Here is a 15,250-nt window from a genome sequence, read left to right as displayed (position 1 = left end):
TGTCGGATCCCATTTTCAACAACCGCCTTGTGCAGAATAATATGATCTTGAGATTCAACATTAACATAACATATGAAGAACATAAAGAGATGAGTAATACAATATTTTACTAGAAAGAAAGAGTTACAATATGATAAATGAAGAGCACTTGGTGGGAGAGATCTCACCATACTCTCTCTAACTAGAGGGCTATATGTTTGGTGCACATTTAAAAAATGACCACTCCCTCTCTTTTTCTAGAGAGATGCACCTTACAAACAATAACAAAGTAAAATAACCTAACTATCACTCGTAATTTGTAGAGCATTTCCTTGGTTCAATAATTCCTCTCTAAATGCTCACAAATGATGAGGGATACAAACACAATGATAAAAGGTTAAAATACATAGTAACCAACTAGCAAGTGCGGTAACAAAATGATACGTAATGAGAACCAAATGTTGAAATATCTCTGAAACTCTGAAGTGTCTGTAATGTATGACACAGGGTGATGAAATATTTGTAGTCAAAGTCTTTTAAGCAACAAAGTTAATCATATCTGGTGCTGAAGAGTGAGATTCCAGTCTATAGATGTGATCAATGATCCAAGCTGATCAACTTCAAAAGTGTACCAATAACTTATGAACTGAACGTCCCGTAATCAAGTCACACTTTGACTTCAAAAGTCCGAAACATCTCTAGTTATCAAATCATATTACACCCAAGATTTTCAAAAGAATAACATGCTAAAAATATGAAACATCCTGAAGTAGAGTCTGAATGATTAAAAATCTGGATCTAGGAAACATCTAATGCAGCCATAAATTTGATCAAAGACAACCAAAAACTAGTGCCACGCCGTATCACTAAATAAATCATCATCTTCAGAAGTCTCGAAAATCCAATCTCAAACAATCATAAAATTTGATCTGGATGCTAACATAAAATAGCCCAAGTTTACTATAAAGCCCATTTTTACTAAAATGCTCAAAAATGTCCCAATTTTACTACATAGCCCATTTTTGGCCTATTTTTACTAAAATGCTCAAAAAAATGGGTCAAGTTTATTAAAAAGCCCATTTTCAGCCCTTTTATACGTAACGCCCGCAAATCTGGGCTAGTCAAATTAGAGCCAATAGGGGTCAAAAACGACTTTTCGACAAAAGATTATTTAGAATAAATAATCTTAATCAAGTTGTAGAGTATGTTACAAGGTTTTCGTACATATAAAGAACGCCGAAAACCGAGTTATAACGAAGAAGTTATGACCCATTGAAGTTTCGCGACGGAACCGGCACGATACCGAGAAGCGTAAATAGTGAATTTACGATAGAGCGAGATTTAGCCTTAGCGATCTAAACGAAAGTCGTAGAATATGTTAAACTAAGAACATCGATAAAAAGAACGCCCAAATCTGACTTCGTATGAGGAAGTTATGATTTTTTCTAAGATTTAGCATAGTAGTGCACAGCCCGAAATCTGAATTTTAGATCGGTCGATTTTTAGCCGACGGGATCTAAATGAAAGTTGTAGTACTCGTAAATACCAACGCGTGGATATAAAGAACGTCGATAATAGAGCTCGTATGCAAAAGTTATGGACGAAGCTTAGTCCCTACTTTTCGAGCGCGGCGAATTCGATACAGTTTTGTAAATACGAGATAGAATGAGAATTAGCCAACGAGGTCTAAATGAGAGTTGAAGATCTCATTAATAGGAACTCAACGGTAAAAAGACAGACAAAAATGGAGCTCGTATGCAAAAGTTATGGACGAAGCTTAGTCCCTACTTTTCGAGCGCGGCGAATTTGATACAGTTTTGTAAATCCGAGATAGAATGAGAATTAGCCGACGAGGTCTAAATGAAAGTTGAAGATCTCATTAATAGGAACTCAACAGTAAAAAGACAGACAAAAACGGAGCTCGTATGCAAAAGTTACGGACGAAGCTTGGAGACTACTTTACTATACACTTCCTATAAATACAAGGGTGAACTCCTCATATTTTCTTCACACCATAAGCCTTTCTTTCTCTCTCTAACTTCTCTCTAACCTCCCTAAACCCCTCCCAAGTCTAGGGAACCTCCCTATCACGAGAAGAAAGCCCCGGAGCGCCCGACGGCTCCGAGAAGAAAAGCTTTCGGCTCGGAAACGCTGCTCCAGCGAAGCCCGGTTTTTAATAAAAACCCGCTGTAAGTGAGCTACCCCTATAGTATATTTAATATAGATTTTATTTAATTATAGTAACATTGTTAGGACCTTAAAATAATTATTTAGGCTATTATTATGAGTTATATTGAGTGTTATTTAACGCTTATATAATAGTAATAATAGCTAGACTATTAAATTAGTCTCGTCAAGCGTTAGACTAAACTCTAGTGGTAATGATACTAGGTTTCGTCAAGGGATAATTGTTTTAAGAGTAACGAAGTGCTGTCCGAGTGCCGACTCACCACCTTTCAAGTGAGTGCATAGTCCCTTTCATCTTACACATAGATATGAAGTATTTTATATAAACTACGTGCTATGTGTGCATATTATCTGAATACTTGTTGTCTATGCTGGTTGAACGTTTTATACATGTTTTAAAGGACTTAAACTGTATACGTATCTTATATATACGAAAATGTTGGGTATGAGATGGGTAGATGAATGATGAGAGATAGAAGATGACGTGAGTATACATTGGCAGCTATAGACTTAATGCCTATGGGAAAAACACCGGTAGCTATGGACTTAGTACCTTTTAGACGTTGGTAGCTATGGATTTAGTACCTGTTGGGAATTGGTAGCTATGGACTTAGTACCTATTAGTTAGACGCGGGTAGCTAAGGATTTAGTACCTGTAGGAATTGGTAGCTATGGACTTAGTACCTGTTGAACATTGGTAGCTATGGACTTAGTACCTATTAGATAAAGACTGGTAGCTATGGATTTAGTACCCGATGAATAGACTATAGCAGCTATGGAGTTAGTGCTTTATGAACGAACATTGGCGGCTATGGATTTAGTGCCAATCCTATAACCCTGGAAGTAAGGGACTTCGGAATAAACGAATGCAGGATAGATGACTCTTAGGTTAAATCCTTAAAGAGTAAAGAAGATAATGGGGATGGGTAATTGGGTTGATTGTTTGATTGAACATAATAATTATATTATTGTGGGTTGAAAACCCTATGTACTCACCAGGTTTCCCAACCTGACCCACTCAGTTTATGTATATCACAGGTGACGAAGTGAAGTGACATTACACTGAGAGATTTAAAAGAGATGTAGATCACTAGTGTAAATCATTGTAAGTTCTGTTTATGCTTATGTTTCGGTATTAACGATGACATCCCAAACATTTTAAAATGAGATAAATACGTTTCTTTGAAAATGTTTTAATAACGTATTTACCATGTTTTTCTGGGAACAAATTCTGCAACCTTTTTATAAAATGAAGTACTCTGATTTTTATAAAGCATAAACAAAATCGGTCTTTTCTGGCTGTGATTTTGGGGATGTCATAATTGGTATCAGAGCATTAGTTTAAGCGAACTAGGAATATGGATTTATTTCTAGACTTAAACTTAGAATGCTAAGCGATGATTGTGAGGTGTGAGCACTAGCTTATTTTAGGAATTGTGCCTAAAATGCTTTTATGTGCTAAATGCTTTGTGTATGATATGTTGTTAATTGTTCGGATCTATGGTCTGTTGCCGACCGGATCTGGAAACCTTATGTGTTTAGGATTCTAAACGTACGACTACGGTATTAGAACTAGCATGTAAACGTTTCGGAGTGATAAGGATGATTTAAACGTCAAGTAAAGGTCTAAATTCACCTTATTCGGTGTATAGATCGAGATGGTAAGGACCCGTAGCGGAAACGTAAACGCAAATGGGAACAGGAACCAACCCCCAGTGGTTCAGCAAATACCTGTTGTAGAAGAAGTTGCGCCTGAGCCAGTCACCATGGCTGGAGTTCAAGCCATGATTCGGGCTATGTTGGCTGAACAAAGGGAAGAAATGAGACGGATGTTGAATAGGGACGGACCTACTATGCCCATTGAGCAACCCGAACTGATTCCCGAGCAATCTGAGGAAGGGAACTACAGCCGCCAAGTGAGTCAAGTTGGGACTCAAGGTGAGCAAAGGGATGGCCCAGAAGGGAGAAACAACAAGGATGGGCGGATGTACAAGAATTTCTTGGGTGCGAAACCCCCAAGTCTCTCAGGAAGCCCGAAACCGGTTGAGATTATGGATTGGATCTCTGAGATGGAGATGGTGTTTGAGAGCTGCAGCTGTAACGAGAAACAGAAGACTGTCTTCGCTGTAAGACAACTGAAAACTGGAGTCTTGAGCTGGTGGAAGCTATTGGCAGATACGATGCCACGAGGAGAAGCCTTAAGGATGTCGTGGGAAGAGTTTTTGGAACAGTTGAAAATGCAGTACTGCTCAGAGGTAGATCTGATAGACCTAAACAACGAGTTTCAGAACCTGAAGAAAGGGAAGATGAGTGTTGATGAGTATGCCACCGCATTCACCGAGAGGATGAAGCTATTCCCCTACTTGGTGCCTACTGAACTCTCCAAGATTGATAGGTTTGCTAACGGACTGCCCACTGACTTTGGCCCAATGGTCAAAATGGCAACTACCTTGAAAGCAGCTGTTAGGGCAGCTAACAACGTAGAGGCCCAGATAAGAGAAAAGGGTCTAGAAAAAGATAAGGCAGGAGAGAAGCGAAAGTTTGAGGGATCTTCGAGGTCGAACAAGGAAAGAAAATTCTCAAAACTTGGAGGAGCAGATGGAGGTGAAGCAAGATGGTGTGATAGATGCAAGAAGAAGCATGGTGGGAAGTGCAATGAAGAAGTGACTTGTTACAAGTGTGGGAGGACTGGCCACTATTCCAAAGACTGCACACATGATGATAAAGTATGCTACGGATGTGGAGGCAAGGGGAATATGTCCAGAGACTGCCCAAAGAAAAATAAAGCAGTAAGACCAGAAACGCCACCAAGGCCAAGGGCATTTCACATGATCCTCGACGAAGCAGAAAACCGTGCGAGGAATCACGGATGAGGACTTCATATCAGAAGAGCAAGTTATGTAGTAGCCATAGTATTTTATGATGTAGCCTAGTAGAGGCATAGTCTAGGGTGAACTTGAACACCTATGTAATCGTTTCAAGAATTAATATAAAACCTTCGTTTTGTTATCTGATGTGTCGAATGATTGTGTGATTTGCTGCATGGTGACTTGGGAAACTGCGAGACAATACTTGGGACGAGTATGAGTAGGTGTGAATGGTAGTAGAGGCCTATACTACCGGAAGCACAGGACTCACACTTGGATCAGGGAAAGTCACAAGGTTACCAAGAAGCTAGTAATTGATTTCGTTTTATTCAAGTGTGTTGTTACCATCGTTTCAGTAATGACTAAGAAGATTGTTGATATTCCGACCCTAGTGGTCATATCGAATCGAGTCCGACTACGATGAGTATGTTGTGTGGTTCAGAGAACCAAGTTTGATGTAGCGTCCGACTTAAACCAAACGGTTGAAATCAAAGCGATCAATAGAAGTATCGCACTCGTTGTTAAAGAAGTTAGTGGCTAGAAATGCCTAATGTTAAAGTGTGATTATATCACATTAGAACATGAAGGAAGGCATAGTCTGTTTTAGAATTTAACTCTAAGAGACCTAAGTCTAAGTGTTGCAACATACGATGATAGGTCATTAGAATATGACACATCGATCTATAGTAGTAATAAAAGAACTTATCTCAAGTCCGTATCCAGCAAGGATCTAGATTGTGACTTGAAGGTCATAATTTGGAGTCTAACCTGAGGTAGAGAGCAGGTGCACGATCGAGTACTCTTACAGTCAATGAGTTTAAGAGATAGAATCGAAGGAATGTAGAAGTTATAATTATTACCTAGGATGAAGAGATGACGTATGGAGTCATTATACGACCCTGTTTCGTTGATGATTCCGGGACGTAATCATCCTAAGGGGGAGATAATTGTAACGCCCGCAAATCTGGGCTAGTCAAATTAGAGCCAATAGGGGTCGAAAACGACTTTTCGACAAAAGATTATTTAGAATAAATAATCTTAATCAAGTTGTAGAGTATGTTACAAGGTTTTCGTACATATAAAGAACGCCGAAAACCGAGTTATAACGAAGAAGTTATGACCCATTGAAGTTTCGCGACGGAACCGGCACGATACCGAGAAGCGCAAATAGTGAATTTACGATAGAGCGAGATTTAGCCTTAGCGATCTAAACGAAAGTCGTAGAATATGTTAAACTAAGAACATCGATAAAAAGAACGCCCAAATCTGACTTCGTATGAGGAAGTTATGATTTTTTCTAAGATTTAGCATATTAGTGCACAGCCCGAAATCTGAATTTTAGATCGGTCGATTTTTAGCCGACGGGATCTAAATGAAAGTTGTAGTACTCGTAAATACCAACGCGTGGATATAAAGAACGTCGATAATAGAGCTCGTATGCAAAAGTTATGGACGAAGCTTAGTCCCTACTTTTCGAGCTCGGCGAATTGGATACAGTTTTGTAAATACGAGATAGAATGAGAATTAGCCAACGAGGTCTAAATGAGAGTTGAAGATCTAATTAATAGGAACTCAACGGTAAAAAGACAGACAAAAATGGAGCTCGTATGCAAAAGTTATGGACGAAGCTTAGTCCCTACTTTTCGAGCGCGGCGAATTTGATACAGTTTTGTAAATCCGAGATAGAATGAGAATTAGCCGACGAGGTCTAAATGAAAGTTGAAGATCTCATTAATAGGAACTCAACAGTAAAAAGACAGACAAAAACGGAGCTCGTATGCAAAAGTTACGGACGAAGCTTGGAGACTACTTTACTATACACTTCCTATAAATACAAGGGTGAACTCCTCATATTTTCTTCACACCATAAGCCTTTCTTTCTCTCTCTAACTTCTCTCTAACCTCCCTAAACCCCTCCCAAGTCTAGGGAACCTCCCTATCACGAGAAGAAAGCCCCGGAGCGCCCGACGGCTCCGAGAAGAAAAGCTTTCGGCTCGGAAACGCTGCTCCAGCGAAGCCCGGTTTTTAATAAAAACCCGCTGTAAGTGAGCTACCCCTATAGTATATTTAATATAGATTTTATTTAATTATAGTAACATTGTTAGGACCTTAAAATAATTATTTAGGCTATTATTATGAGTTATATTGAGTGTTATTTAACGCTTATATAATAGTAATAATAGCTAGACTATTAAATTAGTCTCGTCAAGCGTTAGACTAAACTCTAGTGGTAATGATACTAGGTTTCGTCAAGGGATAATTGTTTTAAGAGTAACGAAGTGCTGTCCGAGTGCCGACTCACCACCTTTCAAGTGAGTGCATAGTCCCTTTCATCTTACACATAGATATGAAGTATTTTATATAACCTACGTGCTATGTGTGCATATTATCTGAATACTTGTTGTCTATGCTGGTTGAACGTTTTATACATGTTTTAAAGGACTTAAACTGTATACGTATCTTATATATACGAAAATGTTGGGTATGAGATGGGTAGATGAATGATGAGAGATAGAAGATGACGTGAGTATACATTGGCAGCTATAGACTTAATGCCTATGGGAAAAACACCGGTAGCTATGGACTTAGTACCTTTTAGACGTTGGTAGCTATGGATTTAGTACCTGTTGGGAATTGGTAGCTATGGACTTAGTACCTATTAGTTAGACGCGGGTAGCTAAGGATTTAGTACCTGTAGGAATTGGTAGCTATGGACTTAGTACCTGTTGAACATTGGTAGCTATGGACTTAGTACCTATTAGATAAAGACTGGTAGCTATGGATTTAGTACCCGATGAATAGACTATAGCAGCTATGGAATTAGTGCTTTATGAACGAACATTGGCGGCTATGGATTTAGTGCCAATCCTATAACCCTGGAAGTAAGGGACTTCGGAATAAACGAATGCAGGATAGATGACTCTTAGGTTAAATCCTTAAAGAGTAAAGAAGATAATGGGGATGGGTAATTGGGTTGATTGTTTGATTGAACATAATAATTATATTATTGTGGGTTGAAAACCCTATGTACTCACCAGGTTTCCCAACCTGACCCACTCAGTTTATGTATATCACAGGTGACGAAGTGAAGTGACATTACACTGAGAGATTTAAAAGAGATGTAGATCACTAGTGTAAATCATTGTAAGTTCTGTTTATGCTTATGTTTCGGTATTAACGATGACATCCCAAACATTTTAAAATGAGATAAATACGTTTCTTTGAAAATGTTTTAATAACGTATTTACCATGTTTTTCTGGGAACAAATTCCGCAACCTTTTTATAAAATGAAGTACTCTGATTTTTATAAAGCATAAACAAAATCGGTCTTTTCTGGCCGTGATTTTGGGGATGTCATATTATACTACAATGTTCAATAAAGGACCAAGTTTATCAAAATGTTCAAAAATGACCCATGTTTACTATAAATCCAATTTTCGGCCCATTTTTTACAAAAAATGTTCAAAAATGGCCCAAGTTTACTATAAAGCCCATTTCGGCCCATTTATACTAAAATGCTAAAAAAATGTCCTAAGTTTACTATAAAGCCCATTTTCGGCCCATTTTCACTAAAATGCTAAAAAACGGCCCAAGTTTATTAAAAAGCCCATTTTCAGCCCATGTTTACTAAAATGTTCAATAATGGCCTAAGTTTATCAAATTGTTCAAAAATGATCCATAATTACTAAAAAGGCCCATTTTCGGTGCATCTTATTAAAATGGTCAAAAATGGCCCTTGGTTGTCTTTATGGCCGAAAATGGACCATTTTTAGTGAAAACTTCCGTATTTTATCATGCAACAAATAAAGTATATTTCATGTAGTAACTAGTTTTTCATTTTTAAAAACATTTTAAGTTAAGTAAGTCCAAAAACTTCAGATTCAACCAAATATCTCGAGTTCATGGACTCTTAGCATGAATTTCAGAACATCTAACACACATATCGTACAACACATGCACATAGAAGCAAATATACAAAGATTTACACAAGACTTTGACTTGTATCCTCCTCCAAAAGAAAGAAAAGCTCAAAAATAGGGGTATAAAGCTCACCTTCGGGGCTTTTTCGATTTGAGGAGGAAAGTGAAGGTGATTTTCAGCCTAGATTACTCCCTTGAAAAGGTTTTCGAAGTTGAGGTAGTTCTATGAGCATAAATACAAAAATCATGTTGTTTGCGAATTCAACTTAGAGGAATTTGGAAATAAAACAAATTTAATGTTATATAAAATTACCAAGTTGATGATCTTTGGAAGAGAAACCCTTTGAAGCAGACACACTTCACATGATTTTTAGAGAAGGAAGGAATGGATTTCTTTGGGTTTTAGAGAGAGAAAGAGAGAGAGAGAGAGAGAGAGAGAGAGAGAGAGAGAGAGAGATGAAGGATTATGTGTGTTTGAAATGAAGAATGAAGGGGGATATGGGATAGTGATTGGCCGTATATTGAGAAGATAGAGGAGAGATATGAGTGTATAGAAGCTTGTTTAGTAATAATAGCTTACATTGATGTATGAAAAAATAATGCTTTGTTACATGATAAATAACATGGAGGTGGCACTAAAAGTCAACCCCTATATTATTTGTTTTTCTTTGGTTTCTCTTTTGTGTGAAATCTGATCGGCCCAATAGGAGAAAGAGAGGAAATGATTTTTTTTGGGCTTGAGGGGTAACCGGGAATAATTTTTTCGGTCTTGGAAGGCTAATTAAAGGGTTTTCGGCCCAAATAACACCCTATGGAGGTATTTGGCCCACTTTAGTCTAAGGAAGATGTTTACTGCCCAAATAAGGCCCAATAAGAGTTTTAGGGCCCAAACAATGTTAAATATAAGTTTCCGGCGCATAAGATTATGCCTGAGAGTTTATTGGCCCATTAATGCCCAATAAAAAGTCTTGTCCCAATAGGGACTTAGGCCGAGAAGCTTGCGATGAGGCCCAAAGGTTGAGTGAACTTACCTTATTAGGAAAGATTTTTGAGTGAACTTACCTTATTGGGAAAGATTTTTGGGCTTACACGAGGAAGGTATGACTTGAAACAAAATTTTGGATGTATAAACTTGTATAATATTGAAATTAATTTGTACTATGCGTAGTGTCACTTAGTTACACAAGGAAACTATCTGCACATGGGTAGATATTTCTAGCCCTAAAATAGTAGTTGTGACATCTCCGTTTTAAGAATAAAAGATATTATCGTCTAAGAGTATTTGTGATTGAATCTATGAATTAATCTTTCTTTGATTTAATCTTTGAAGTAATCTCTCTAAGCATGGGCTGTTCCATTTCATGACAATCTTAACTAAATACTCACTTCCCAGAGTATGAAAAATTGTGGAGTTTTGAATAAGTTATTATTTAGGATTTGGGTTCTAAACACGCATAAGGTGAAAACAATGATACATTAATTTAAATGACCCATCTCCATCGTATATTGAGATATCTATTTAATAATTGTCAAATCATATTAAACTATTTAATTTCTCAAATATAAAACAAACATATTTTAAATGAGCTCTAGTCAAATCCTTTACGAATTAGATTACTGTTAGACATGTTGATTTAACGAATGGATCAACAAAACCTTCTTTCAATATGACTTTATTAACTATGACTTCTTCACATTTGAACAACTATCCAATGCGGCGGTTCTTACTGAGTATAAACTTGTTAGCTTGCATGAATTTGGGATCCATACTTGACGTAAGTTCACCCTTTCAATCATAAGAATCTTTCACATGGTTCATCAATGATTGAATTACTAAAAATATGCCACCAATGAATTTCTTCGATTTAAATAGCTTCCTTTTCATTCTAACTAACTACAATACACTTTAAGTTAATTATTAAGTCTAGTATGATGTATTACTTGGTTCTCTTCGAAGCTAACACTTCACTATTTAGTAAAAGACATGAATCTTGAATGCAAACAAAATTTTCTTATTAGTGTGAAACTTAGAATCAATGTAACTTTTATAATGAACTTTTGCATGATATGGTCATATCCTTTTTCCTCATAGGACACTAACAAATTATCTTTATTTTGATTCATAGCTTCCATCCAAGTTGATTAGATCTGACGTATCACGCTTGAAGAATATGATTTATCAGATCTAGTATGTGTCTTGGCATACGTGCTTGATCCGATAAGCAAAAGCATGAGGGGCATGATTTATTTCTTCTAGCTCAATACTATAACTATGAGATTAACTTAATTTCATGCCACTCATAATGAACTATTTTGTGTTTCCTCGGGATTTCATATAGTTTGCCTTATCCTAGTGAATTACCCATTATCCATCTCCATAGATCAACACATTCAGTTATGTGTATTATTTCTACCACTAATATTGTAACACCCATGAATCATCTTCGTTTCTCAAAATTCAAATATTATTGAAATTTCTCATTTAAACAACTCTCCCAGTTACTTCCATTAGTATAGCTTATCATCGTTTCTCGAAATCCAAACTCTTTGAACTTTGTTATTGAAACAAAGTGTAAAAATTAGTAAAACTATGTCAATTTTTTTCGGTCAAACCACCATGAACCCCTTTGTAATAGGACCTAGTGTATGTTGTTCTATATTTTTGGATGCAATTGAAGTTATATTACTTATATGTACACGTGGATTACTTCAAATTTCTTGAAAAGTTTACAATCGTTAACAAATAGGAAACAATTCAGAAAATAAGTACTATTTAATGTCCTAAAATTTAAATTGATGTATTAGGTGTACTTAGGAACAATTGGTGAGAAAATTGGATAGATTATGTTCTCACGACTATGTGGAAATAAAGAACGTTAAAAAAGGAGATCATAGAAAGTAGTTATGCCCTTTTTAAGGTTGAAAAATCAGTATTTAACTGATTTTCCCAGAAACAAACTCTACATGTCATCGTTGGGATAGAAACACATCTCGTAAATTGTTTTCGAGCAAGTTTTTGAAGCCAAACTTAGGTCTATCATTTGATTATATTTTGACTTAATTGCAAAAATGGTCCCTGTGGTATGCAATTTTTTGGGGTTTTGGTCCAAACCACGAGTTGTTTGGTTTTGTGGTCCTTTTGGACTGGTTTGTTTGTGAGAATGGTCCCTGCACTTAACATCCGTTAAATAGAATCTGTTAACCCCCTCATGTGCCTTGCACATGAGGGTATTTCTGTCCTTTTACTTATAGGGACCATTTTTGCATATGGAAAAATAAAACATCCTTTATATATCGTTTTCTTTTCCCAGCTTCTTCCCCAACAAATCTTCTTCCCCAACGTTCTTAACTGTTCTTCCCCAACGACTATTATCTTCCATTTCTCCTTTCTTGACTTGAAATTGAACAATGGTGGTTTGTTTTTGTGGAAAGCTTGCTTTGGTGAAAACGTCTTGGACACAACTGAATCCCGGCAGGAGGTTTTATGCTTGCCCTACTAAGGATTCTGTTTGTGGGTTTATCGGGTGGGTTGACCCGCCTATGTGTGCTATGAGTAAAACCATCATACCTGGTCTTCTAAGAAACATAAATATGTTGGAGGAAAGATGTAATGGGCTGGTAAGAAGTATCAACATGTTACAGGAACAGTGCAATGGACTTTTGAGCCGGAACAACATGTTGGAGGCAAGGTGTGATGCATTGAAGGATGAAGGTTTCAAGTTGAAGATGTATTTATGTGCAAGTTGGTTTATGTTTGTGATTGTTATCTTTAGTATTTGGTCTATGTAAGGGATAGGGTTAGGAAAATGTGGGGATTTTTGTTGATCAAGTGATGCAGCGTTAAAATGGTATAATTTTGTTGTAATTTGACTTCATCATGTTTGTAATGAATTCCAATGTTGTTAATGATATAAATGATATTCAAGTGTGAAAATGTGTTCAAAATGTGTATCAGTTGTCAAATATAAGCACATAAATAGAACCAAAATGTAACAAAAGTAGATTACCAAAACACATGTCATACATTTACCAAAATGAACATTCCATTAACCACATGAGTGGAACCAAAAACCATTACCAAGTTAAGCATACAAGTGTCTGTGCACCATACATAACCACATCATCAAGCCATAACTAAAGTTTTCAAAAACAAACAGTTTTTAACAACATGAAACTAAATAGTCATTGCACCAGAACAAATAACCATATTCACTTCTTAGATTGATTCCCTCCTTGCCCTTTACAGGTCCTAGAGTTGTGTCCTTTATTCTTGCATTTGCTACAAGTAACACTAATATGTTTCCTTGATAGCTTCTGCACTCCATCATTTGTTGGCCCTTGGGAATGTTCTCCTTGCATCTCATTGACTCCATCACCTTCACTTGCCTTCTGCCTTTTGCTTAACCTTTCACCCTCACTTTGTCTTCTTTTTTTCTTAGGCCTTCCCACCTGAGTGCGATGTGGAGGAGGGATTAGCTTTGTTGGACAATTACTTTTAGGCCACATGGGTCTCCCTTTAATTGGTTCCACCTTAAATGAATAAGCTTTTTGCCATGTCTCTAGCCAATACACCTTGTGTACCCACTTGTAAATGTCAAGCTCAGCCTCAGGGTCTTTGCTCATTTCATTCAGAGTTGCAATTGCATGCCTGCAAAGTATTCCCATTAATTCCCACTTTCTGCAAGTACAGGTTTGGTTCCTAACATCCACCACATGATGATCTTGCAATGCTCCAGTGACTTGATACTTGTTTGCCCCATTCCACCTAGCAATATATTGTGAAGCACCTTTTTTCCTTGCATCTAGGATGTCTGTTGCTGTAGGTGTTAGTGGACCTTTAGCCTTCTTCATTGCCTTCATGACATTGCATATCCTCTTCATTAGATACTCCCTAATGAACTCTAAACATGAAATTACAGGTTTGTCCCTGCCTTTCTCTATCTTCCCATTAAACACTTCACACATGTTTGAAATCAACACATCAGAAACAGCTCTTCCTACACATTACAATAACATACAATTAATGTTGATAAATAACTGAAACACATAATCATTACCATATGCAAACATATACAATTACCTGAGAAATGACTCCTTGCCCAATGTACAGGAGGAATTTGCTTCAACCATTGACATGCCTCCTTATCATACTCACTAAACTCTTTTATCAAAGGTTCAAACTCAGGAATGGTGGTTGCTGATGCACACCTCCATAAATAGTCCTTGTACTCAGTTTGCCCCCACTTCTTTCTCATATTGTCATGAATATGTCTAATATAATACCTATGCTCATCATTGGGAAACAATTGATCAACTGCAATTTGTAATCCCTACATGACTCAACATACAATAATTAGAATTAATTTCTTGGTAAAAAAAACACAATCTAAATGATCAATTGATGAACTGTAATTTACCTTTTTCCTGTCACTTATGAAAGTATAGTTTGAGTTGCTCCCAAGCTCCAACTCATCCCCAAGGTTTTCTAAAAACCACTTCCAGCTAGCTGTGTTTTCAGACTCAACAATTGCATAGGCTAAGGGATAAATTCCATTGTTGGAATCTAGACCAACTGCTGTAAGAACCTGACTAGGAATGGGCCTTTCATGAAGGCACCATCCAAACCTACTAAGTCTCTAAGACATGATTTGAAACCTTTTTTCAGTGGACCCAAGCATACATAAATCCTTCTAAACTGCCTTGTTGGGGATGCAGGGTTGCCATTAGGACACACATCTACTTTGACTGTTGTGTCTGGGTTTGTAGGTTGAAGTTCAAGAGCATAGTCCTCAACAAATCAAACTGTTTTGTGTAGTCCCCAGTTACATGCTTTCTTGCCATATCTTTTGCCCTAAACACCTTATCCATCGAAATACCCACCTGGTAGGTCTTTTGAAAGTGATCTTGTATGGCTCTCAAAGGAATCTTCGGATCTGCCTCAACTTGATCTATGATTTTCTTCCAGATTAAAGAAGCAGTACAAGCTCTGAGTTTTCTTGTTTGTAAGCATGTATGAGTTTGGTTTAAGGTCCTTATAAACCAGTCAGATTCGGGGTTTGACCTAGATGCATGTATATACCAACCACATGTTTCTTTTTGTGTCTTTACTTCTTTGCCCTTTCATTTTGAAGTGGTAGGTTGAGTCCCCACTTGACCTTTATTGATGACAGGTACAACTCCTCTGCACTGTGCCCTAAGCCTTTGACTGTCATTTTTTTTAAAGAATAGATTCCTTCTTGTTTCTAGTGCGTGCCCTAAGCCTTCATCCTTATCATACTCTTCATCACTCTCTTCAG

The 15,250-nt window shown here is 37.1% G+C and overlaps 1 protein-coding gene across 1 annotated transcript; it reads right to left on the bottom strand.

The window, feature by feature from the left end:
- Positions 1 to 13,163: 13,163 nt before the first annotated feature.
- Positions 13,164 to 14,822, bottom strand: LOC111880012 (uncharacterized). The gene is made up of 4 exons (XM_023876430.3): positions 14,695 to 14,822; positions 14,372 to 14,579; positions 14,035 to 14,284; positions 13,164 to 13,951 (listed from the first exon to the last, which is right to left on the bottom strand). The coding sequence occupies exons 1-4, from the start codon at positions 14,820 to 14,822 to the stop codon at positions 13,164 to 13,166; spliced, it is 1,374 nt and encodes a 457-aa protein (XP_023732198.2).
- Positions 14,823 to 15,250: the final 428 nt, after the last annotated feature.

This window comes from Lactuca sativa, chromosome 7, assembly GCF_002870075.4.
Source record: "Lactuca sativa cultivar Salinas chromosome 7, Lsat_Salinas_v11, whole genome shotgun sequence".
NCBI lineage: Eukaryota > Viridiplantae > Streptophyta > Magnoliopsida > Asterales > Asteraceae > Lactuca > Lactuca sativa.
Note: the sequence above shows the minus strand (reverse complement) of the source record. Positions and strands in the feature narration are given on the sequence as shown.